The 25431-nt window shown below is 53.0% G+C and overlaps 1 protein-coding gene across 4 annotated transcripts in view; it reads left to right on the top strand.

Moving 5' to 3' along the window:
- EPHB2 (EPH receptor B2) overlaps positions 1–25431 on the top strand; it is a 98084-nt gene that overhangs the window by 18798 nt on the left and 53855 nt on the right. For all 4 annotated transcript variants that reach the window (XM_015296838.4, XM_015296837.4, NM_206951.4 and 1 more), the window contains exons 2-3: positions 12921–12985; positions 16796–17480. In XM_015296838.4, coding sequence (XP_015152324.1) covers positions 12921–12985; positions 16796–17480 — 750 coding nt within the window. The remainder of the gene's footprint in view (positions 1–12920; positions 12986–16795; positions 17481–25431) is intronic.

The following is a 25431-nucleotide window of genomic DNA, read 5'->3' as shown; positions in this document are numbered from 1 at the left end:
ACCCGCTGCCCTGCTGATGACTACAGGCCCAGTCCAGACAGCCACCAGCCCTATGGCTCCTGGGGGTTCCTCGGCTCCCAGAGGCCGGTTTGGATGTCAGTCCCTGGTGGGGTGCAGCACCATCCGTGTAGTGAGTGCTGGCGGGCTGTGCTTGCTGGAAGGTGCTCTGCTGCATCCCGGCTGCTGTATGTTTGGTGGTGGCTGAGCTGTTTGCTGCTCTCTCTTATCATCTGTTCTGCGGTGCAAAATGTTGCTGCTCCCGAGGCCTTTGCTGAGCCAGGAGCACCGGGCAGTTCCCTAGGCAAGGCAGGGACATCTCAGCATGGAGCAATTTTAGGGCTTTCTTACGTGACTGACCACATTGGGCAAATCTGTGATATTTGAAGGGAAAAAAAATATCAGAGGGAGAAGTCACTGAAGGTCGGATCTTGTTTTACACTTGGCCAGTGACTCTGTGGTTGAAAACACATGGATGCCAGCAGCTACCACCTCCAAGTGGCACAGCATGGCTGTGACCTGCAGGAGTCTCCATCCCATCCCATGCCATCCCATGCCATGCCATGCCATGCCATGCCTTCTCATCCCATCCCACCCTACTCAATCCTATCCCATGCCATTCCCTCCTATCCGATGCCATGCCATCCCATGCCATGTCATGCCGTGCTGAACCATCCCATCTGTGTGTCCAGAAGTGCTGCACAGGCACTGCTTCTCCTCCATAATGCCTTTGTGGGTGCTTTCCCAGTCTCTCCATTCCAGGGATTTGTTCCTTGTGGCTCTTCCAGCTTTTTGCTGGGGATGTGTGAGTAGGTGGGATCTGCATGGGGTCCTGCCTGGGGATGTTGCAATATGGGGACAAGTGGGGGCCACTACTTGAGCTTGGGCAGCTTTAAAGGACAGTTTCACAAAGTTCTTCAAATCCATGTACTGTGAATCAGAACTGCAACAAGAGTTAATTATTTCCTCCAAGAGGAGTAAACAAAGGGTCAGCCAACAGATTTTTATTCGTCTATAAATCTCCAGCAGTGTGAGCAGATAGAGGGCCGTGCTGGGGGGTGGCAGCAGCCCCAGGGCCTCTGCTCTGCAGGCAGGATGCAGCAGGAGGTGATGGAAGAACATGATGTCCTTCTCTGGTGGGAGAGCTGCTTCCTGGAATCGAAGTGTTTTTCACTCAAAAAGCCTTTTTTTCACCTCAGCCTGGAGGAGACAGCACCCATTAGTGGGTCGCAAGGGAGATATCGGGGAGGGTTTCCAGCAGGATGGGTAGATTCCAGCACCCTGTTATGGTGCCCAGGTGGCAGCCTGTCCTTACGGCTCTGCTGGGCTTGGGAATGGCAGGGGGCTGGTGGTCACCTGGCCTCAAAGTCGTACAGAGGGGGAGAAAACCCGTCCACATGAGCCCTCCGTCCTCCTGGTGTCCCCAGAGCAGCACCAAGGAATGACTCACAGTCAAATCCTCTTCTTTTTGTGCCCCCGGGAGTTTGGTGCATCCCTGCGTAGGAGATACCCTCCCATTGCACCTGTGGGATTCAAGGATCATCTGGATTGCAACAGCACGGAGAGGATGCACTTGCTGCCCCCTCATGTGTTTTCCCCCTGCAGGCATTGATTTATAAGTCCGCTTCGTGCTGAGTAGGGAATTCAGGGGATGCTGCATTCCCCGCACAAGGCTTCTCACCCGATTTCCCACGTCGAGGCTGTCAGGTAACGCCTCAGTCGCTCTGCACACTAACTTTTGGGAGCATGTTGCTTTTACAACACTCAGACAGCACTGAGCGCTGCACAGCTGGGGGTGTTTGGTGCTCGCGGGATGCAGTGTCACTCTCATTGGCCAGCTGTTTCTGTACGTGGATCCCACAGTGCCCCCACTGCGTGCCCTATCAGGAGCGCTCAAGGGGTGCAGGCACACCGCTTCCTTGCAGGGTTTGCATTGCTCTCAGTCCCAGATCCTCCCTCCCCAATGCCTGCTGTGTTATTCTACCTCCTGGCTGCTCCACTGATGCCTGGGGGTCTCTCATGCACCGGCACTGACGTGCATCAGGACTCTGTGCCTTCCCCACACTCAAGCATCCCCGTGAGCTCACCCTGGTGTTGTTTGCTCTCCATGTGTTTAAAAGCTCCGCTTTCTCTCCTTTACGTTTGCTGGCGTTTTCGTGGCTGCGTTAACTTCCTTCAGCCTGCATGTTATAACTGCTAATTTACTGCTGCCAACTTCCCCCTATTTTTTAATTTATACAATATGTTTATTTTTACGGCGTGATTTTCTTTTATTCGAAGCCAAGGCAGTTTTTAACGAAGGGTGCCTTCTTTTATGATGGCAGATTTATGAGATTTTTGGCAAAGCCTTTGTAAGCCAGCTCTAATTACTCCTCATTGTTTTTGTTTACATTTTTTTTCCCTAATCAATTTTTGCTAATAATCCCTTTCAACTTTCGGAAATCCCCCCCCCCTTTGCACCTCCGAGTGTGTTTCTCATTGGTGGGTGCAAAAATCTGTTCCCCCATATGTGTGATCAGATTATGTCTGTCTGTACCTAAGCAACTGCTCATCTCCGGTTCATTGATCTGCTCATCTTCAGCTGTCAAAATGAGGTCTGCGCCGTGATTGCCCACATTGATTGTGGTATTTCTGTGTTGGAAATGAGTGTCGGTGTCTCCAGGAATATCTCCCAGCAGCAGCACGCGCTCTCCACCATCCCCAAGGGAGGGTCCCTGCCTGATGCTGCTCCACAGGCTGTTGGCTTCTTCTTCAGGCTGATTTGCAGGCTTGCAGAAACATCTCCAGGATGCTTTCCCTGCTCCTGTGCTGGTCTGCAGCCCCTGAATTCAGCACAGCCCTTGCAGGGCATGGGAGCTTCCCAGGCAATCCCACAACTGATCCACGCCTGATCCATTCCTCCCTGTTCACAGGGACATCTCGCTCTGTCGGGTAGAGTCTCTGTGCTGGCTCAGCACACAGAGCTCCCGTGGGCTGTCCTGTGTGTGGAACTTGGCTTCCCACTTGGGAAACACACTTGGGAGTGGGGAGCAAGGACAGGGCTCTTGTAGGGACCTCTGCATGGGAAGACTGTCCTCCCCACCCCGTCCTCTCAGCTGTCTCCTGCCTGTGCTATGAAGGAGTCATAGAATTAAACCATGGAACCATGAAGGATGGAAAAGGCGGCTAAGATTATCCAGTCCAACCCACCCCACCGTGCCCACTGACCACATCCCTCGGTGCCACATCTCCACATCCCTTCAGCAGCTCCGGGGCTGGGGACTCCCCCACCTCCCGTGCCAATGCATCGCCGCTCTTTTGGAGACATTTCTCCTAATATCTCCAACCTGGAGGAAGGTTAACCAGATCCTGCACAGCGAGCAGCGCTGATGGATGGAGCGCATTGCTTGGGCACCAGCACCAGCCTCACGCCCTCCCCTGGCCTCTGGGTTCACCTTGCTGACGAGGGCACTTGGATGAGGGTGCAGTGAAAGAGGAAGCCCCTCTCTGCGGTGAGGTATTGGAGATGGAGTTTTCCCAAGGGAGGAAACATTTGCAGCTCACTAAAAATACCCACCGCCAACAGCTGCCGGCTCTGACCGCTTTATCTGCAGCGTTGGGGCCCGCGGAGATGCGGGGTTCACATTTCTGGCGTGGCTGCGCGCTATCCCCGAGGGCACCAATGCTGAGAGATGCTGCCTGAAACGCTGTCCTTGAGAGCTGCGAGAAACGAGGCAGCCTGGGAGCACTGCACCAACTCCCTGCCAGGGATTTGGGGAATTCCTGCGTCAGTCCCACGGGCTGGGAGCCCAATTCGGAGCCCCCCGCTGCCAGGGCCGCCTGGGGGGGCACGGTGCACCCCTCCGCAGCTCAGCACAGACGAGCCTACAGCTGGCTCCTCTGAAGCTGTTCCCACTTGGGGCTGCCAACCAGAAGCAAATTTACAGCCTGTCAGTAAAAACAGTGAAAAGAGGGAAGTCTTGGCTGGTAGGTGAGTGCGCGGAGCCAAACGCGCAGCAGAAAGCATCCACCCACAGCGAGGGTGCTCCGGCACACGTCAGGTGCTGTTTGGTGCTCCGTGTTTGCTGGAGGACTCTCCATCCCTGCTTGCCGTGCTGCTGTCTCAGGGCCAGCAAGGTGAGGTGTGTGCGTTGGGAGCATTGCAGAGCATCGCTCCTCACACCCTTGCTCCAAGTTGCTGCCACCAGAACAGAAAGTTTCTCCTTTCCTGCCTTGCTCTGCGTCCTCTGAAGCAGCTCATCTGTGACCTGGCTGCCCGCACAGTGCATCCCTGTGCTGTTGTCACCTCCCTGCAGCCACACTGAGCTCTGAAGCTCCTTGCCTGGTTGCGGAGGCTGGCTGGAGCTGTGGGTGCTCAGATCCCACCAGCACAGCCCCTCCAGGCTCTACTTTGGTCATCCCTCTGCAGCGGGCAGCTGCCAGCATTGCTTTGCAAGGCTTGGTCCTGAATGGGGCTCACCAGGTTAGTGTGCTGGCGTGCTGTGACACAGCAGGGTCTAATCTTGCTCTTCAATTCTCCTTTGCTGGGCCCTGGTCTTGCTTCCATGCTCCCCTCGCACCCGGCGTGCCTGTTCTCTGTGTGGCCCTGCCTTTACGAGCCAGGCACAGGGCTGTGCAGCACAGCTGCACGTCAGTGCATGGTGGTGGGGCTTTTGCTGGAGCTTTGGCTGTATTTGGAGATAATATCTTTCCCCCGTAAATGTTATTACCCTGTGTATGTTCGGGTGGGGGGGAGGAGGGGTCACCATCTGTGTTTTCCAATAAAAGCAAATTAAAATTGAAGCCCATTAAGGACAGCTCGATTGGGATGCTGAGCAGGGCTCCACAGCCTGCTGGGAACGAGTTGCTTCCAGCCTGTGCCACCATGCAGGGTGACAAAACCTCATTTAGTGCCAGTGGTGCTGGGGGGTGGGATAGGGCTCATTGCACACACTCAAGTTCGGGCTGGGGTGGCTGGGGATGCTGCCCCATGGGGAAGAGGAGCCAGTGCTGGTCAAATTCAATGCCCCCTGGGCTCACGCTGCTCCTCTTGGTCCCATCAGTGCTCGTTGCATCAGATGATAAGAGAGCTTAGCGGAGAAAAAGGATGGATGTCATGCAAAAGCCCGGCACGTGCTGCTGAACTGGTGCTGCTACTCAGTCTCTGGGCTTTTTGGTACATCTCCCATCTCCTGAGGTCACCCTGCTGCTGTTCCCAAGGCACAAATAGTTGAATGGGATAGAGGATCATGTGGGGCCTGGTGTGTTGTGGGGGAGCTGAGCTCTGTCTGGGTGCCTGGGTGGTGCAGCCCTGCACCTGCAGCTTGTGCCAGCCAGCCTTGGGGCACGGAGCAGGTTATGGTGTTGTAAAGCTGCTCTTTGCCACAGGTGCTGCAGCCAGGAGCCAGCCAGGGCATCCACTGCTGCACAGCAGTGGGAGAAAGCAGGACCAGTGGCCGAGGGCTTGGTCAGGGCCAGGCTGTGTGACGGCTGTGCCATGCCATGAGCAGGACCAGGGCAGCGGGTGGTGGAGGCTGCCGGCTTCTCAGGGGACAGAATGTCTGCACAAAGAGTTAGTAGGCATTGGGCCTCCATCCCCAGAGCTCTGCGGCTCGTGAGGAGGGAACTGCCAGGGGGACACATCCCAGCTGCACCCTGCCCTTCTGGGCCGACGTGGCCTGGCTGTGTCCTGCCCTTGCTGGGCTTGTCCTGTTGGGATGGACAAGACAGGGCACGGGTAGGGACGAGTCTTTGTTGGCCCCCCAGCAACGTGTCCTGCAGACAGTGGGCTTGGTGCGACTGCAGAGCCCGAATCATTAGCACTGACAGTAGCAATGGCTGTTCAATGTCTGCATCTGTGCCTTCTCTGTGTGGCTACTGCATTCCCGGGAGCAGCGGGAGGGCCTCTGCTCGCTGGCATTTAGCATCTGCATTGTCTCTGCTTGCAGCCTGCCCTCGGCTGAACTCAGACCACCTACAAACGCCGGCTCCTCCTGGGGAAGATGCTGCCAGTGAGGGCTGCAGTCCCTGGTGCTGCTGGAGCAGCTTTATGGGGGCTGCGATGTGGTTATCAGGTTTCTGCTGACTGCTGGGCCGAATGGTGGCAGGAAAGCAGGAGCACTGTGTGGGCAGTGATGGCTCTGGGCAGCCTGGCGGCCAGGCTGAGCGTGGTTCTCACCCACAGCCAGCCTAACCTGCACCTTCAACAGAGCCCTGAGCCTGAAAGATCCCAACATCTGAGTTCTTTGTGGAGCCCCAGCCCCTCTCAGTCTTCCCAGGTGACGGAGCCAGGCTGTATTCCTCCTGTGAGGTGAATGAACTGGGCAGCCCTGTCTGGCAGCGTTACTTTGTATGGATGGGTTAATTGGAAAGCAAGATGTGCTTGGGTGACCTGCAAGAATTGGGCTTGTCCCCTCTTTGAGAGGGGTTTCCTACTGGCTTTAAGCTTTCTGGCAGTGGAGCAGCCAGCACCGTGCATGGCAGTGCTTGCAGTCCCTTTGGATGGTGGTGGCTGGAGAGGCTCTGGGGATACCCACACAGCATCCATCAGTCCTGGCTTTTGTCCCTTGGGGATGATTCCAATTATGCAGACACACAGGGTGTGAGGGACCAGGGAGTGGGGAGAGAGACCTGTGTGGGAGTGGGGAAAACACAGTTCAGCCCACGGCAACCCCCGTTATACTGCAGAAAAATGCAGGGGTGAGTTTGCAGTGAGGCTGCAGAACTGTGGTGTTGCAGGCAGGGTGCCCTGCAGGTGTCTCCTCCTAGGATGCCTGCCCTGCCCAAGCATCACAAGGAGGTGGGTGTGAGCATCCCAGTGGGCGCAGCTGAGCCCCATTCTTTCCTGCTGCTGCCTGTGGGGCTGGCTCCTGCTCCATAGGGGCACCAAAAAGTGGCAACACCTTTCCCTTGCTGGAGCTGTGCAATATCTCCAGGGTTCCCCTTCTTGCCTGTTAGCCCCCAGGAGGCTGAATGTGCTCTGGGGGATGGAGATGCTGGGCACTGCCTCTGCTTATGGATCCCTCTATCTATCTGGACCTGATTTCTGAGGGAAAGGCATTGAAGTATGGCATACCTGCCTGCTCCTGTGTTCTCACCCACTGGGACCGCTCCTGCAGCACGGTATGGCTGCCCTGGGGGTTTCCTTTGGGGCTTCAGGCACAAGGCAGGATGCGGGCAGTCCCCATCCCGCCTCAGTCATTGCTTCGTCTCGCTCCCTATCAATCACTCTCCCTCTTGGAGTTTAAGTGGATCCCTGAGTGAAGTATCCAAAATATCCTGTAGCCGCCGGCTCACAATGCAGCGCGCTGTTACCGCGCCAGCGGGTCGGCCAGGGGGGATTGGGTTTCAGTTTGTTCCGCTGGCCATCGGCCAGGCAAAGCAAAGCTCGGTGCTGCAGGGAAAGGCCACTGGGTTTGCTCAGCCCCTCTTAGCTCTTGCTGGCAAAAATATTATAATAAGGCTCCAGTAAAGCACAGGAGGCAGAGAGGGGCCTTTCAACTTCTGGATGGATAAATAGATCTGCAGCAAGGGCTCTTTGGGGTGGGGGGACAGACGGGTTTCTCATTAACCGCCCCTCCTGCGTAGGGATGCGGTGGCTGCGCGTGCGGCCAGGCTGGAATGGCTGTTCCAGGAGCACGTGTGCCTGCATGGAGGAGCTCAGAGCTCTGCTGAGCTGTAGCACAGGGCCTCATCCAGCACAGCTGCATGGGTTGCGTTGTTCTGGGAGATGGCGATGAGGCAGTCTGACCTGTGTCTGCCTCGATGTGGGATTTCTGCTGCCAGCTCTTTTGCTCCATCAGTGAGACCCGGGCAACTCGTTTGTATGTCCAATGCTGACCACGGAATCATAGAATCCTAGAATGGCCTGGGTTGAAAAGGACCACAGTGATCATCACGTTTCAACCCCCTGCTATGTGCAGGGTCTCCAACCAGCAGACCAGGCTGCCCAGAGCCACATCCAGCCTGGCCTTGAAAATGGCCAATAGGATCCCCGGCCAACCTCGAAGTTTGCACCCTGTGTTACTGGGAGCTGGCAGGTTTCCTGCTCAGAGGGAGGGACTGATGTGAGAAGTGCACAGGGAAAGGAAAAAGTTGTGGGTGGAAAAATGAGGGTGGAGGCTTCAGCTATCTGTGGGGCTATTTATTTGTCCAGCTGTTTCTTTATCTGCAACGAGTTTGGAGCCTGCAGATGCAAAGGATTTACCAGGACTTCTGAGAAACTCAGGTCCAGATGGTCTAAATTGGTCGAAATTGGCAAAACTCCATGGATGTTGTTTTTCCGGACACAGAGAAGTGTGTCTGCAGTGTGCACAGATCCTCTCTTAATCCCTTCCAGCCTCTCTGCCACCATCCCTTGCTCCTGTCACTCTCCGGTCTCCTCTCTCTGTTCAGAGCCAGCACCTATTGCCATTCTTGACCTCTGCTCTCCAGTCTCAGGTGGGAAATGCCATAGAATCATAGAATGGCCTGGGTTGAAAAGGACCACAATGATCATCTTGTTTCAACCCCCTGCTATGTGCAGGGTCGCCAACCAGCAGCCCAGGCTGCCCAGAGCCACATCCAGCCTGGCCTTGAATGCCTGCAGGGATGGGGCATCCACAGCCTCCTTGGGCAACCTGTTCAGTGCGTCACCACCCTCTGGGGGAAAAACTTCCTCCTCATATCCAACCTAAACCTCCCCTGTCTCAGTTTAAAACCATCCCCCCTTGTCCTATCACTATCCACCTCGTAAGCAGCCATTCCCCCTCCTGTTTATACACTCCCTTCAAGTATTGGAAGGCCACAATGAGGTCTCCCCAGAGCCTTCCCTTCTCCAAGGCAGTGCAGTTGAGACCCCCACACTCACTTCACTCATGGATGAGCAGCAGGAAGGGCATCCAGAAGAGCAGGAGCCTCTCCCAGGTCAGTGCCACTGCACACCACAGCCCACTGGTGTCTGAACATAACCACGAGCATCCCAGAGGCTGCGGCGTGGTGACAGCGATGCATCTCTGCATGCAAAGTGCTCGAGCTGGAACCTGGAGCGTGGCAGAGGCTGCAGACCCTGAGATGCTCTCATAGCAGCAGTGCCTCCCCTGGCCGTGCCGGCAGCGGCCCCAGCACCGGCGGAGAACTGGCTTATTGAAAGCATCTTCAAAGTGAAAAGGACAGGCACTTATCTCCTAACCATCCCGTGGGGAGCAGTGCGGTTTCTGGTGGGAGGCAGGCCAGAGTTGCGTCTGCTAGTTTCGAGCAGCTGTGGATTTATTTAGAGTGCTGTGGGTAGCATGTGAATCCGCGGATAAACACACGGGAGGGAATAACACAAACAAAGATATTGAGAAAGCGCTGCTCCGGCAAGAGCATTCCACTGAGCTGCGGCTGCAGGCAGCCACCGGAGGTGGCCTGGGGGCCAGGCTCCCACCCCTGCTACCCCTGGGGGCTTAGCAGTGCATCGTCACCATCACCAAAGGGTTGCTGCTCTGTGCAGGATGCCGGGGGTCCCACGTCTGCTGCCAAACCTGGAGGATGGCACCGTGAAGGAGTCAGCCGTGGCAGCGAGCAAAGCTGCCAGATTTGCTGGTTGAGGCAGGGAGCTTCTCTCCTCCGTGGTTTGTAGAGTGGTGGGTTTTGGGGGCTTGTCCCGGCTCGTGTGGGTGTTTCACCTGGTGTACAGCGGATGTCTTGGGACCCAGAGCTCCTGCCTTCTTGCTGTGGAGGTCTGAACTGATCAGAGTGTGGGAAGGAGGCAGAGGGAAGACACTGCAGATGAGAAATGCAGTGGTTCATTGGACATCTCTCCTGGTTTTATTTGCTGAAGTGTGTGCTCCCTTTGTATAGCAATAAGCAACTTCCCAAGGATGATGCATTGAGCTTCTGTGGGGAGTTATATGGCCTCTTCAAGCTTACATGGAGTGTGAGATGCTTTTGTCCAGGTACACCTGCAAAGTAGCTCTGCGTCATGCCATTATTTTTGGGGTTGCCCTATCCCTGCAGGTGCCCAAGGCCAGGTTGGATGAGGCCCTGGGCAGCCTGACCTGGTGGGGAGCAGCCAGCCCACAGCAAGGGTTGGGGCTGGGTGGGCTTTAAGGTCACCTCCAACCCAAACCACTGTGTGATTCTGTGAGTATTTCAGCAGTAAGGCATTGCAGTGTGCTTTGAGGTCAAGCATCAATGAAGGAGCAAATGCACCCCTACCCCTGAAACCCAACCTGGCTTCACATGCACATTTGCAGACAGTGCGGCTAATGAGGTTTGCTCTGATTCGTGGAGATCAGTTATTCGCGATTTTATGGAATTCAGGCAACTACTGCCAAATGCTAACATGTCAACTGATCTCCACATGCTTTCTGGACTTTGGCCAGGACAGCAATTTGCAAGAAAAGATGTGCAAGAAGTCACACAAAGGGATGTTACAGCTGTGTGCTGTGGGGATGCAGTCTTGGGGTCCACCCTACATAAAGAAAGACGAACAGGAGCCCCAAAGAAAGGGACCTGTTTTAGGATGAAAGAATATGGAGTCTCAGTTACTCTTGTTACCTTGGGGAAGGCTGGGAGATGATTCATTTGCCACCCTTGAGCAGCCCAAGAGGAAAAGGAGGTTTTGGATAACAGAGTCTGAAAGTAAAAGGAAATCTAATAAGTGGCAGCTGAGCAGCATAAATTCAGTTTTAAAGTAAGAGAAGATATATATTTTTATGAGAAGATAATTGACCTTTAGAAAAATCTGCTTGAAACCTGCAGTTTTCTGCTCCTTGTTATCATGTCAAAATGGGATGTCCTTGAGCCAGCTCGGGTAGATGTGTCGCTCCAAGGAGATAGAATCATAGAATCAATGAAGTTGGAAAAGCTGTCTAAGACCATCCAGTCCAACCCCAACCCATCCCACTGTGCCCACTGCCCACATCCCTCAGTGCCACATCTTCACATTGAACACCTCCAGGGATGGTGACCCCACCACCTCCCTGTGCAGCTGTGCCAACACCTCAACACTCTTTCCAGGAAGAAATTGTTCCTAATAGCCAACGTGAGCCTCCCCTACAACATCTTAAGGCCATGTGCAACTCTTCAGTGGTGGATAAGGGGCAGTGGTGAGGGCTGTGGGCAACGTGTGCTTCAGCACTGAGCTGGGCACATGCCCATCACACCATGTTTTCCTGGAAAGAAATGCAAAATGCTTTAAAAAAATTGTTTTTATTTGGAGAATTATGCTATTTTAGAATGCGTCTTCTTTTGCATGATAGTCAGCGTCATCGATAGTTAAGATAAATCAACATATTTAGCACTGTTCTTTTTTAAGTAGTGCAGCTCCAAGCTAGCACTGGGTGAAGAATGTTGTTTTCCTTCTAGATCAAAGTGCCATTGGTGTTTTAATGAAAAAGCTAGATACTTTGATAAAATAAACACTGTTATTAAGCTATGTAAACAAGCGCTCAGTTTAAAAAGAAATTTCATAAATCTGAATGACAACATTTTTGGACTAGCTGTTTTCCAGAACTCTTCGTAGTGGGAAAAAATTTGAAAAGAACTATTTTTGCGTTTTACTTTTGGAATAAAACCAAATTTTGAAATGCTGGTTTCCTGTGAACTGGAAACCGCTGGCTCTAAGCAGGAGTGAGTAACAACCCGCAGTCTGAAAATGATTTACTGCCAGAAGTAGGTGCAAGGAGCATATCTATGCCGAGGCACTTTTTGGCTTACTAATGGGAAAAGGGAGTTTACGTGGACTGAATAAAAGTCATTTCGCCATCTCTGCATCCAGCCTTATCTTTTTAAGTGATGGATCTGCACAGTGCTAATCTTTTCTTCCTTCGTTTTTGTTCAAAGCAGTGAAAATGGAGAAGGTGGAGATGCTTTCTGGGAATTTGTGGTGGGATGCTTGGGTTTTTGGTGGTCAGGAGCAGGACACAGTTATAGCCAGGAGCTCTCCATCTCTGCTCTGGCCATGGGAAGTGGTACTGTGTTGGATCTGTAGGCTGGTGACTGGAGACCTTGACTGTACTGGGGCTGTTTGTGGGTCTGTAGGCTGGTGGTTGGAGATCTTGACTATATTGGGGCTGTCATGTTGAGTCTGTGGGCTGGTGGTGGGAGATCTTGACTATACTGGGTCTCTTTGTTGGGTCTGTAGGCTGGTGATTGGAGATCTTGACTGTATGAGTGCTATCTGTTGGATCTGTAGTCTGGTAATTGGAGATCTTGACTGTATCAGGGCTGTCTGTTGGGTTTGTAGGCTTGTGACTGGAGATCTTGACTATATCAGGGCTGTCCGTAGGCTGATGATTAGAAATCTTGACTATATCAGGGCTGTCTCTTGAGCCTGTAGGCTGATGGCTGGAGGCCTTGCCTGTATTATGGCTGTCTATTGGATCTGTAGGCTGGTGATTGGAGATCTTGACTGTATCAGGGCTGTCTGTTGGATCTGTAGGCTGGTGACTGGAGATCTTGACTGTATCAGGGCTGTCTGTTGGATCTGTAGGCTGGTGACTGGACATCTTGACTATATCGGTGATCTCCTGGTGAGCAAGCTGAAGCTGGGTGGGTGCACACCTTGTACATATGGTGCTTTTTCTTGAGAGCTGCAGAGCCATAAAAAAAGGACTCTTTCCTTGCCTGTTCTGTAGTAAGTGGGAGGGCAGGGAAATTGAAGCTGCAAGATGGATTTCATGTTTGTGTCTTGCTTGGGCATGCAGTGTGACCTTCCTAAGCCATCCTCTGCTGCTGTTCAGTGCTGATTAGCGATAGCAGCATCTGACCTATTTCTGCCCAAATTGCCTGGAAAATTGGCTTTAATGTTGGTTTAATTTTTAAGTGTGGCAAATCCTTGAAGTGCTTTTCCTTCCAAACCGCTGCTGCATGGCTGAGGATACTGCCTACCATGCAGAAGGCAAAGAAAAAGTGTTCCCCTTCTGCAAATGTAACTGGAAAGTGATGGACTGACTCCTTGTTTCCCCTTCCTCCTGCAGAGACGCTGATGGACTCCACAACGGCCACAGCAGAGCTGGGCTGGATGGTGCATCCTCCCTCAGGGGTGAGTTATCCTCTTGCTTTACGGGAACTGGGTGCCCGATCTGGGGTCCCTGACTGCAAGGAAACATAGGTGGGGATGTCACCTGCTGAAGTGAAGTGCTGTGACTGAATGAAAAGATGTGGTGGAAAGAGTATAGACAGGGTGTCTCTGCGTCCATGGAAAAGGTGCAGCCACCTCTGTGTCTCACCAGGTTTGCTTGGGATATAGGAGTGCTTCAGAGCATCCCTCCCCTCTCTGCCTGCAGTGGCCAGGAGCAGCTTAGGGCCACAGTGTCTGCCACCCCAGACCACTCGCTGTGTGCCACCAGCTAGTGCTGGGGTGGAGGTTGGGCTGGAAGGATACCCTCGCAGTGCCCTGAGCCTGCTGGTCTAGCGTCACACTCACCCTCATGTTACATGGCCAAAGCCAGCCTGGCCCAAGCCCAGAGGCTCTGCTTTTCCCCTTTCCCCTCTCCCTTTCCCATTTCCCTTTTTCTTTTTGTTTTTTCCTTTTCCCCTTTCCTATTTCTCTTTTCCTCTTTCCCTTTTCTCCTTTCCCTTCTTCCCTTTTCCCCATTTCTTTTTCCATTTCACCTTTCTTTTTTCCCTTTCCTTTCTTCCCCTTTCCATTTTCCCCTTTTCTTTTCCCTTTCTTCTTCCCCTTCCCTTTCTCCCTTCCCCCTTTCCCATTTTCCCTTATCCTTCCCCCTTTCCCGTCCCTCTTTTCCTGTTTTTCTTTTCCCCTTTCCCATTTCCCCTTCTCCCATCCCCTTTTCCCCTTTCCCTTTTCCCCTATTGCCTTTTCCTCTTCCTCTTTGCCTTTTACCCTTTTCCATTTTCCTTTCCCATATTCCTTTTCCCCTTTCCTTTCCTGATTCCGTTTTCCTCTTTCCCCATCCCCTTATCGCCTTTCCCCTTTCCCCATGCCCTTTTTCTCTTTCCCTTTCCTATTTTTCCCTTCCTTTTTTCCTTGTGCTCTTTCCCTTTTCCTCTTTTCCTTTCCCCTTTCCCTTTTCCATTTCCTCCTTTCCTTTCCCCCTTTCCCTTTCTGCCTTTCCCTTTTTCATTTCCTGTTTCCCTTTTCTCCTTTTCCCTTTCCCTTCTTTCCCTTCTTTCTTCCTCTTCTTTCTTTCTCTTCTTTCCCTTTCTTTCTCTCCTTTCTTCCTCTTCTTTCTTCCTCTTTTTTTCCTTTTCCTTCTTCTTTCTTTCCGTTCTTTCTTTTCTTTCATTCCTTTCTTTCTTTCCCTTCTTTCTTTCCCTTTTTTCTCTTCCCTGCACCCAGCCCCACCAAGGCACCAGGAGGGCCGGATGAAGACATTCCTCTAGGCCTCACCCCAGACCTGACAGCAAGCCCGCTCCCTGGGCCAGCCTGGCAGAAGAAAAGAAATGTCCAAGCAAAGCCTGTGTTGAGGAGATTAAACCCTGCAGGAGCGGCCTCCTCTGCCTGCCCAGAGCTGGGATGCAGTGGCTCGGGCACCGGGCCCCATCACCATGATAAAGCCCCGCGCCCGCCCCGCCAGCACCGGCCTGGCCGCCGAGGGGGGATGACAGGCACACAATGGGCCGGAGCAGAGGTCAAGTCTTTTTCTCTCCTCGCCCAGCCTTTCTTGTTTGCAGTTTTTCCATATGTAAAGCACGCCTTGCTCCCGGCTCGCCAGCCCCGCAGTAATGAGGCCTGGGCCTGCTGGAAGCCGTCTCTCCATATTATTGTGCTGCCTTCTTCTTTTGAGTTCCCGGCATGTTAATTAGAGAGCGAGGAGAAAGGGAGAGGCTTCTAATTAAGCGCTGAGGAAGAACAGGGGCTGATGCACGGGAGTGACTTTCACTCCCAGCTGCGAGCAGGGAGCAGGGCGTTGTAGGGCCCGAGCAGCCCCGGCTCGTGGGGCAGGTAGGGGGTCCTGGTGGCCAACACAGCCCTTTGGGGTGAGAGCTGCTGGCATCAGGAGAGGCCCAGGCAAAGCAGAGCCATGCCAGAGGCAGGGCAGGGGGAGAAACTGATTCCTTATGTTTTGTCACTGATTCCTCCCTAAAAATTGGGTAAATCCTGCTTTTCTGTCCCACTAGCACACGAAATTTATTTATGAAAAAGAAAGCAAATGCTCCCCCTGCATTCCGTGAGGATTCTCTCCTCCTCTCCTTGCAGCGGTAGCAGATTTGCAGCCACGGCCCATCAGAAATGGTTGGAGCTGTTTGGGGATCTTCTCTGACAGCCTTCTGTTCAGCTGTTTGTTAGCCTTGATGTGCAAAGAGCAATCTGTCTCTCATCTCGGGAGCCTCCCTTTGCAGCCCTGAGTGCAGGGATGTGGTGACAGCAGGGCTGCACTGTGGACAAGTCCTGCACCCAGGGCAGGATTATGCTCTGCACATTGGATTTCATGTCCATGCGAAGCTGCTTGGCTTCCACTTGAGCAGGTTTGCGAACAAGCTCGTGAGCAGCCATTTCTGATGGCTGGGTAGCCTGGTGATTCCCTTCATAAGCTTCCCCAGACCTGCCCTCCCCTCTCCTCTCCCTCCTGGAGGTTGGAGTGGAGGGAGGCACAAAGGGTTGTTGGGGCAGGGGAATCCCATGTCCTTGCTCTCCTCTTGCTCCATTGACAGTTGGCATCACCCAAACCTAAGACAGAAAGCAGCGTTCATAGAATCACAGAATGGTTGGGTTGAAAGGGACGTTAAAGCCCACCCAGTCCCAAGCCCTGCCATGGGCTGGCTGCCCCCCACCAGCTCAGGCTACCCAGGGTCAACCATGGCTTTGGGCACAGAGCATCCACACTTCTCTGGGCAGCAGTGCCAGGACCTCACTGCCCTCTGAGTAAAGAATTTCCTCCCGACATTTATGTTGAATCTCCTCTCTGTTAGTTTAAAACCACAATCCCTTGTCCTGTCACTATCAGACAGTATAAAAAATTGATCTTCCTCCTGTTTATATGCTTGCTTTAAGTACTAGAAGGTGATGATGAGGTCTCCCCAGAGCCTTCTCTTCCCCAGGCTGAACGCCCCCAGCTCCCTCAGCCTTTCTTCATAGGAGATGTGCTCCTGTCCTCTGAGCATCTTCCTGTTCCTTCACCTTCACCTTCCTCCTCCCAAGGTATCCATATGCAGCATATTGACCTCAACCACAGAGATCCTGATAGATCCCAGTGGGCATATCCCATCTCTGACTACTCTGAAGTGTCTCCCCACCCTACGAAGGGTGGAGACAGCAATGAGAGCTGAGGGACTGGACAAAAAGGGCAGAGAGCTGAACAGTGTACAGAGGGTGCAGGTATGGGTATGTTGTAGCTGCCTTGAACTCTATGGAGACTCTTCCAGAGCTGCAGAGGGGCTTTGCTGTCCTGCTGGCACCCTGCACCTTGCGTGGCACTCAGGCTGCAGCCTGGAAGGAGGTTTTACAGTCATGTTATAAAGCGGGGTCTGTCTGCCACGGTTGTAACCGTAGCGGCACCGGTGGGAATACATCTGCTGAAGGCATCGTGTTACTTAGCCATGAGGCTCTGCAGCTATGGGGAGGCCTCTGCAGGACGGTGTAGCCGACGGGCGAGAGCCCCTGCTAAAGACATTACTGCTGCAGATGGAGTGCGTGGCCCTACAGTGCCCTGCCACATCCGGACCATGCACGGGGAGGCTTTGCCATAAAGCCACTGGGGTGCCACATGGGTCAGACCCTTCTGGAGACACGTAGGGTTGGGGGTGACGTGGTGGTACGATGGGGCACAGCTTCTGCTGGAACGGCATGCCCGCGTGGCACCGGGACGAGGCAGAGCAGGTGGGGGCCCCGTGTTTAATCCTGTGAACGTCAGTTCAGCGCCACTGACTATTTGTGTCCTGTCTGCAGTGGGAAGAGGTGAGTGGATACGATGAGAACATGAACACCATCCGCACCTACCAGGTGTGCAACGTCTTTGAATCCAGCCAAAACAACTGGCTGCGGACCAAGTACATCCGGAGGCGAGGAGCGCACCGCATCCACGTGGAGATGAAATTCTCCGTTCGGGACTGCAGCAGCATCCCCAACGTCCCGGGCTCCTGTAAGGAGACTTTTAACCTCTATTACTACGAATCAGACTTTGACTCTGCCACCAAGACTTTTCCTAACTGGATGGAAAACCCTTGGATGAAGGTAGATACAATTGCTGCCGACGAGAGCTTCTCGCAGGTGGACCTTGGTGGGCGGGTGATGAAGATTAACACCGAGGTGCGCAGTTTTGGGCCTGTCTCCAAAAACGGTTTCTACCTGGCCTTCCAGGACTACGGGGGCTGCATGTCCTTGATTGCAGTCCGTGTCTTTTACCGCAAGTGTCCCCGTGTGATCCAGAACGGGGCGGTCTTCCAGGAAACCCTCTCGGGAGCGGAGAGCACATCTCTGGTGGCAGCCCGGGGGACGTGCATCAGCAATGCGGAGGAGGTGGATGTGCCCATCAAGCTGTACTGCAATGGGGATGGCGAGTGGCTGGTGCCCATCGGCCGCTGCATGTGCAGGCCGGGCTACGAGTCGGTGGAGAATGGGACCGTCTGCAGAGGTAACCCCTTCTCTTTGCTCCTTGCGTGCTCATCTCGCTGCTGTGATTGCGTCGATGCTTTTGAGGTTGTGATCTGCAGGCTGGGAGGGACCTCTCAAGGCACTTGAGTTCATCTCTCCATTGGAGAGGCTCTGCCTTAGCTCTGGGTCTGCAGAGCCCAGAGGTGCTGTGCAGTCGCTGCTGCCTTTCGTGCTCCCCAGGAAGGATGCTCAGCCACTGAGCTGTGCCTCTGCTCTGCAGCCACCTCCCAGAAGTCTGGGGCTGGGGTGGAACTGGGGAGCAAGAGAAAGTGCAGAGGGTCTGGAAGAGAGGGAGTTTCCTCCTTGGTTGCACGGAAGCAGGTATGCTTATCTGTAGTGTGCTGGGTGGGTGTGTTCAGAGGTGCTGGGGTTGTGGAGGAAGAGGTGGGAAAGTGGAAGAGCTGCAGAACGGGACGAAAAGAGCAGAGCAGAGCAAACTGCAGCGTTTGGCAAACTGATTCTTCCCTCCCTGTCCCAGCTGAACATCAAAATCCCATTATGGTTTTGATAGCATCGACACACTGAGCAGAGCTGGAATTTCTCTGAGATCAATTATAGATACGTCAGTAGGCACTGCAGAACTGTGCAAGGAAGGACCTGCTTCTCCTCTCTGTTTGCTGCAGGAAGGGGTGGCTGGGCAGCACCAAGCAAGTATGGGGAAGGTGCTGGTGGTGGGAAGTGGCCATTCCAGAGAGGGGAACGGTCTCTGGCCATGCTTGGTTGGGACTGCAGGCTGAATGGCTGCTCTGGTTCCTCTCCCATCACACCACCAGCAGCAGGGCCATGCAGTCACAGCAACCCAGTATCCGTCTTGAGCAGGCAAAGGTTGACCTGGAGTTCTGCAGTACCAGGCTCAGAGCAATCTCCTTGAACCCCATGGGCTCAGTGGGGTGCCTCAGTGCTGAGGATGCCCTGGACACATAGCAGGAGAGGCCAGAACAGTGTCTTTCACATGGGCAAGGAGTGGGGGAGGACTAAAGGGAGAGTCTGAGGAGGACATGAGAAGAAATGTCAAAATCTGAAAGTGATGTAGGAATTACGTGTTGAGGCCAAAGGAACAGAAGTGAAGCCTTTTGTGGAGATCTTCCCTTTACTACATGGCTTCTCCTTGGAGTGCTCACTTGGAGGGGCATCCACCTGCAGGTCCCGCTGTGCGTGGGGACGTTTGATATCCTTGCTTGAAGCTGCTGCTTACTGGGACACCATGTGGCTCTTCTCTCCCCATTAGTGGTGACCAAGAGTCCTCCAGCTGCAGCAGGGCCGGGGCTGCTGAGAGTACTGCTGCAGCACAGCATGCAGAGGGAGCCTGGCTAATCCCAGCTGGATGCTTTACTACGCCCAAGTGGAGCATTTGTAGCAACACAAGGAAGCCAAAATACTTCATGTCAGCTTTTCCATCTCAAGTTTTTTGGTTTTTTTTTTTGTGTTTCACTCCAGCCCTGCACAATGCTTTGCTCTGATACAGCTTCAGTTTCTTGACTTGAGCCGCTTCCCCGGTCCCGGTGCCAGCCCAGCCAAGGGTCGGTCCCTTCGAGTGCCCATTGCAGAGCCCATTTCTGTCAGCCAGAAAGGAAGGGGGCCGAGGTGGAGGGAGAGAGCAGAAGGGCCGTCTCTCCTCTTTGTGCAGCAGCAGGATTTTGGGAGGTCTGGTACCTCGGCAGCTGTTTCTGCAGCCGGTGCTGGCGTGCATGCAGCCCCACACTCCCCACCGTCATCAATCACGCGGTGGCCGGCAGCGCGCCGTCTCCGTGGGGCAGCTCTGGCTGTGGGGCTGGATGGGCCCGGGGCTCTGCTGCTTCCACAAGCTTGTGGAAGGATTCCTCAGGTTCCTGTGGGACACATGGGAGCCACCAGGCAGAGATGGCACATCCCCTCTGCTCTCAGAGGGGATGGGGAGGGGGCTCATCTCTCCGGCTGGGTTAGAAGCACCCTGGGGACGGAGCTGTGGGTGCAGTCCTGCATCGCTGCCCTGCTGCCGTTGCACCCCTGCCTGGTACCAGTCCCTGCTGCATGGGCAGCATGTGAGCCTCCTGGCTTGGGGGACTTGCTCGTACATATGGCCGGCAGGTTTTTTTTCGTGTTTTGAGGGGTGGGAGGAAATCTGGGCCCCTTTCCAGAAGCAAAACAAAAGCAAATCCAAACGGCCTCTTGGAGTGAAGTGCTCTCGCATGTAGCCCAAACAGGACGTGGCAAGCATGGCCCACGGGTGCTGCCCTGCCAATGGGCCTCGGTGCACCCCAAGCTATGGTCAGCCCGGCCCCTCAGTGCAGCTGCAAGCACTGGAAGGAGTTGCTCATTTTCTCCGCTGGGCTTTTCATCTGGCTAATACAACGCGAGCCTGCTCACGGCACTGCACACAAGGGATATTTATGGAGGAAGTTCATGCATCTAACAGCTTAAGCTCCTTTAAGCTTGCAGCCCCAGCACAAAAGGATTTGGGGGCAGTTAACAATTCTGTGTGGTTAAGAGATTTTCATTTTGCTGGGCCCTGCTCGCCAATCCCGCAGGGCTCTGCGCTTCTCATCGCCCCTCCGCTGCACACTGCCTGCCCCGCTCCTTCCCGCTGCGCTGCCGGGGGCCCCGCGCCGCCCAGCCCCGTCCTCCTGCTCCCATGCTTCACCTTCTCCTGCTCTCTGCCTGCATCTTTTTTTCTCCATCCCCCTGTTCTTTGTCTGGCTGCCTCCCCCCTCTCTCCCCCGCCCGTCCCTCCCAAGCAGCATATTAAGCGCATTTCTGTCTCTGCCTCCCTTATTCATTGGCTCTGCTCTGCAACAGAGGAGGCAGAGCCATTGTGCTCCTTGCTCTCTCTCTTTAGCTGGACGGCAGTTGAGCACTGCCTTTGCCTGCTCAGCGATGGCAGCTGCTGACTACTGAGCTCTGCTTCCATCCCCAGCTTCTCCTCTAGCTCCAGTGGACTTCTGGTGCATTGGGCAGCCTCTTCTTTATTGCGTTGCTATAAGATTGAGCACAGGGAGCTCTGGTCTACCCATGGCTCTGTCATGCAGAGGGTGGTGGTGATGTAAGAGACCCATAGCACTGTCTCTTAGGGTCACAGTTGTTTCTGAGCTAGAGCAATAGCAAGGTGCCTTACCCCTGCTCCTTCCCTGGTGTGGAGAACCGGGATGGAGGATGTTGATGTCCACACCCAGTCTGTCCAGCTCCATCAACCCCACAGCCCGTCTCCACTAACCCAGTGCTGACTGAGCCTCAGTCCAGCTCTAAAGGCAGGGGCATGGCTGTTGGGATTACTGCTGGAGCTGGTGCATGGAGCAGCCATCCCTGTCGGAGGCTGCAAAAGATGGTCTGGATTGGTTCTTGTAGGTATGGGGCCTTCTTGTGGGTTCTGGAAGGGTGTGTTCCCACTGTGTTACGGTCACGTCCCATACAGACACGATGTTTTGAAGATAAGCAGCTATTTGTGGCTCCATGCCTGCTTTGGTTGTGGGCCTCTACAGATAATGCGGGACCCAGCCAATAAATTGTAAGGCCCTAGGGTTAATTAAGTTCTTACAGGAAGCATTCCTGGTTGAGCTAGAGCAGATACAGCCAATTGTGATATAAATGTTTCCAGAGAAGGAGAGTTATCTTAAATGCTTCCAGTGGCCTTCCTGCCTCCTTACCTGCCCCCTGCTGCCTGGCGCTTGGACCTCAGTGAACTGTGTCCAGCGGGGCCTCTGTTCCCATACTTGTGGTTTCCGCGTGGCTGTTTAAGAGTAATCCCTGACCCTCTGCCCTCTTTGTGCTAAGAGCTTTTTGGCTCTCCCCAGCCCTTCGCACTCCTTCAGCCTTCCAGTTGGCAGAGCCTCCATCCCATGCAGATCAATGCAGTTGAGTGCTGGAGGGGGTGGCGCCTCTCTCCATGACATTTCTCCATGCCATCTTCACATTAACCATTTTGGCGATGGTTTTTGACTGAGAACCGCTGTGGCCTGCATCCTTTTCCCGGGAGGCATGATCTGACATGTGTTAGCACTGAAATGCACATGGCTTGCTTGTGCCCATCCAGATTGCTGCGTGCCAGTGACCCGTCATCTTCAGTGTGTCCCACACTACGACTTCCATGTCGTCAGCTAACTTTATTAGCAATACTTTGGGCTCTCTCCTGGGTCACTGATAAAAATGTTAAACAGCCCAGAGCTGTGAATCAAACCTGTTGGCTCTAGTAGAAACAGACCTCCTCTCTGTGCATTCCCTGCTTAGATCTCAGACCATAGAGGCATCAGCCAGCCAAGTTTTAATGCGTTGAATATGTGCCACGGTGTCTGCGGACCCTCTAATTTCTGAATCAAAATATCATGCATTCCCAAGGGAAATGCTTTTCAGAAGTTTGGGTGCATTGCATTAACGCTGTTACCTCTCCCAACCAATCTTGTAATTGCATCAAAAACCATGTGAGGCTAATTTGCCTTAATCTGTTTTCCATAAATACACATAGATTGGCACCGCTGTTACTGCGTTCCCCTAATCCTTCACTGACCGAATCCCATCGCCGGCACATCGTTATTTGGCTGGTACCCGTGTTGCAGTGGCAGTCCTAAAATAGGCCAAACTGCCTCATTTAACAAATAGCTTTTTCCTACATCTCTTAAACATTGCACTATTTCACGGCATATGGAAAGTGAACATTAACTGTCCGCCGGTTCCTCAGCCAACTCTTCATAAACTCGTAGGTAGATGCTGTCCTGACATACTGATTTAACAATGTTTAACTTTAGTAGCTGCTATTTAACATCTTGAGTTACTGCTGGAATGGAAAGTATTTCACCATCCTCCTATAAGATGATTACATCACCTGGCTTCTTCCCAAGTACAAAACAGGAATTTGTCTGCCTTTTCTACAAGGTTGTTGACAATTTGAATGCTCTCAGCCCGCAGTGGCTCTGTGTCATTGTGGATACCACACTTCGGGCTTCTCGCTCTCCTTCCTTTCCATCTGCAAAGCATGAATCTGGTGTCTTTCTCTCCACTGCTCTGATTCTTCTCCCTCCTTGCTGACCCCTCCACATTGTGAAGCTGATCGGGGCTGTGACAGGGATTGTAGCTGCTCTATATTAACCACCCCAGGCCTGTTGGGTGCACCGTGCATCAGAGGCGATGCCAACCTGTGCTTTGTACATTCCTGCATCCCATTTGGGCGTCTGGAGATTGGATTTGAGCTGGGGGACCCAAGAAGGCAAGGAGGTGTCAGAGAGGTAGGGCTGAGGCTTTTCTTTCCTGGTGGTCCGAAGCCTCAGGAGGTGATGGCCTGGCAAGGAGGTGTCCAGGTGGCCCAACGCAGTGGCATCTCTCAGGCTATAAGGCACCTCTCACTGTTCTTTGTGCTGAGGAAGCATTGGAAGAAGAGATGGGTATCTGAGGTTCAGTGTTGGAAGAAGGAAAGGGTAGTTCTTGGGTCCAGTGTTGGAAGAAGGGGTGGGTATCTCAGGTCCGCATGTGGAAGAAGGAATGGGTAGTTCTCAAGTCCAATGCTGGAAGAAGGGAGAGGTGTCTGAGGTTCAGTGGTGGAAGAAAGGATGGATAGTTCTCAGATCCAGTGTTGGAGGAGGGGAGGGGTAATTATAAAGCCAGTGTTGGAAGAAGGGATGGGTAGTTCTCAAGTCCAGTATTGGATGAGGTTCAGTGTTGGAAGAAGGGATGGGTAGTTCTTGGGTCCAGTGTTGGAAGAAGGGATGGATATCTGAGGTTCAGTGTTGTAAGAAGGGATGGGTATCTCAGGTCCAGCAAAACCCTCTGGGAGCCATCCCCTGTGTTCTCAGAGCGGCGAGGTGGAGTTGTTCAGTGCACTCATCTCCCTTAGCTTGTGCTTCCCTCTGTCTGCTCCTGCATGACCCATGCCTTTGCTTCTCAACTGATGCAAGAGAGAGGTCCCATTGGACACCTCCACATGCACAGGCTGTGCCCTGATTTTCATGGAGCTCACATCTGTGCAGATGAGAAAATTTCCCCTGACTTATTTTTGCACATGAAGCAGCATTTTGGATCAAACACCGCATTCCTCTTCTTGCTACACCCATGTGAGCTGGGAATAACCGCTCTGACTCCTCCTGAGAGCCAGATTTCTTCCTGCCTTTCCTCACTTGCCCTCATAGGCCTCCTATTTTTATTTTATTTTTATTTTTCTGAGAAAACTGGTAAACATTAATAGGAACTGGAATAAATAGCTGGGATTCTGGCCCAGGCTTCCAGGATTTAACTCAGTGTTACCATATAATGAATAGAAGGTGCTTCAACCGGTAGTTTTTATCTTGAATGGAGGAGCTGAGAGATCTGAAGGGGGCAAAGAGGGCTTTCCTATGGGCTCAGATGCATGGAGAATCTTTGTGGGGAAAGCAGAGGATATTCATTGCTGTCTGTAACATAGGGAAGGCTGGGAAAAAAGTGCTGCTGTTGAGCGTAGTGTTTTTCATGTGAAAATTGGGCCAAAACCAAGGGATTATTTTTAACTTTTAATTTTGGGAAATACCCTCAGACAATCTCTCTGCACTTATTTGAAGTCGGTGCAGTGTCAGATGAACACTTTGTAAGAGAACTGTTATTTTACTTTGGCTGCACAAGGTAAAAAACGCACAGAAAATTTAATCTAGAAGCCATGATTAGCTTAATTAGCTCCAGGGAAACACTTTATTGTTCCCCATATGCCTTAGCAACATAGTATATCACTGGAAAGTATGTATAAAAGCCCCCATAAAGGTTAGGAAATGGAATCAAAGTGTTTCATAGCTAACACGATTGCTGCGTTTATGTAGAGCAAACTTCAAACGACGTGAAATTAGTGTTGGCCGAGCGAAATGCACCCTTCTGCATGCTGTGCTTTTTGAAGGAGACCTGGGATTTGGTGACGCTGAGCAGCAGTGCTCTGTCCTTGTGTGAGTGGGAGTTGTGATTGAAGCACCATCAGGACAGAGCGGCGTGAAGGACACGGTGCAAACAAGAAGAGCTGTGAGTGCAGCACAGCGCGTCTGAGCCGTCCCTGCACTGCCGTCATGTCTTGACATTTGGGGAACCGGTGTCTAAGAAAGGAAAGGAAGAAAATAAGAGCTTGAAGGGTGTTAAAAAGAGAGCAAACAGGAAGGGAAGGCTGTGGGATCTGGCCACCAGGTGCTGCGAGGCGGGACTGCAGAGCGGTGCCATATGCTTTGGGTGAGCTGTGAGTGCCTTGGAAGTGCATGTGCCAGCAGGAGAGGCCCTGAGCCAGCACCTCAGACCTCTGCCCCGGGAAGCTTCAACACAGGTCCTTCCCCAGGTATACAGCAGCCCCAGTGGCTGCCTGGTCCTCGAAGACAGAGCTGTTCCTTGTTTGGTGGGTTGAAATGACACTAGCATCATCCTGGCGTCCTTGGAGGTAACGTGGGATTGTGGATTCAGGAGCAGGATTTAGTTTACCTCCAATTTACCTTGAAGGAAATGTGCATTAGCTTTGCTCCAGATACCAGAACTGGAGACTTTGCAAAACCCACTTCTTGTGGTTTCATCTGGCCAAAGGAGCTCTGACCCTTGCAGCCTTTGCAGAACAGAGAGCAGCTCTGAAGCTTTGTGTGCATCCCGGTGGCACCGCGCTGTGTTGCAGTGCAAGCAAAGCCACACACCACTGTGGTGCAGCACTACAATAGCTCGGATATTAGGAAAAAAATCTCAGAAAGTGTGGTGATGCATTGGAACAGTCTGCCCAGGGGGGTGGAGGAATCACCGTCCCTGGAGGGATGCAGGAGCCATGGATGTGTGGCACTGAGGGACGTGGTGGGGATGGGTTGGGGGGTGTTGTCACACGACAAAAGGTTGCTTTGCACTTTGAGACTATTGTCACATTCAGAGATCATGGAAATCCTGTGGTCAAGAAGACAGTTGTTAAGTCCAAAACCAAAGCTAGCAATTTCTGCTCCAAACACAGCGATCCCGGGAGTACCGTGGTTGTTACACCTGCAGCTGTGACA

Source organism: Gallus gallus, chromosome 21 (assembly GCF_016699485.2).
Source record: "Gallus gallus isolate bGalGal1 chromosome 21, bGalGal1.mat.broiler.GRCg7b, whole genome shotgun sequence".
In the NCBI taxonomy this organism is placed as follows: Eukaryota; Metazoa; Chordata; class Aves; order Galliformes; family Phasianidae; genus Gallus; species Gallus gallus.
The sequence above is the reverse complement of the archived record's forward strand: the minus strand, read 5'-3'. Positions and strand labels throughout refer to the sequence as shown.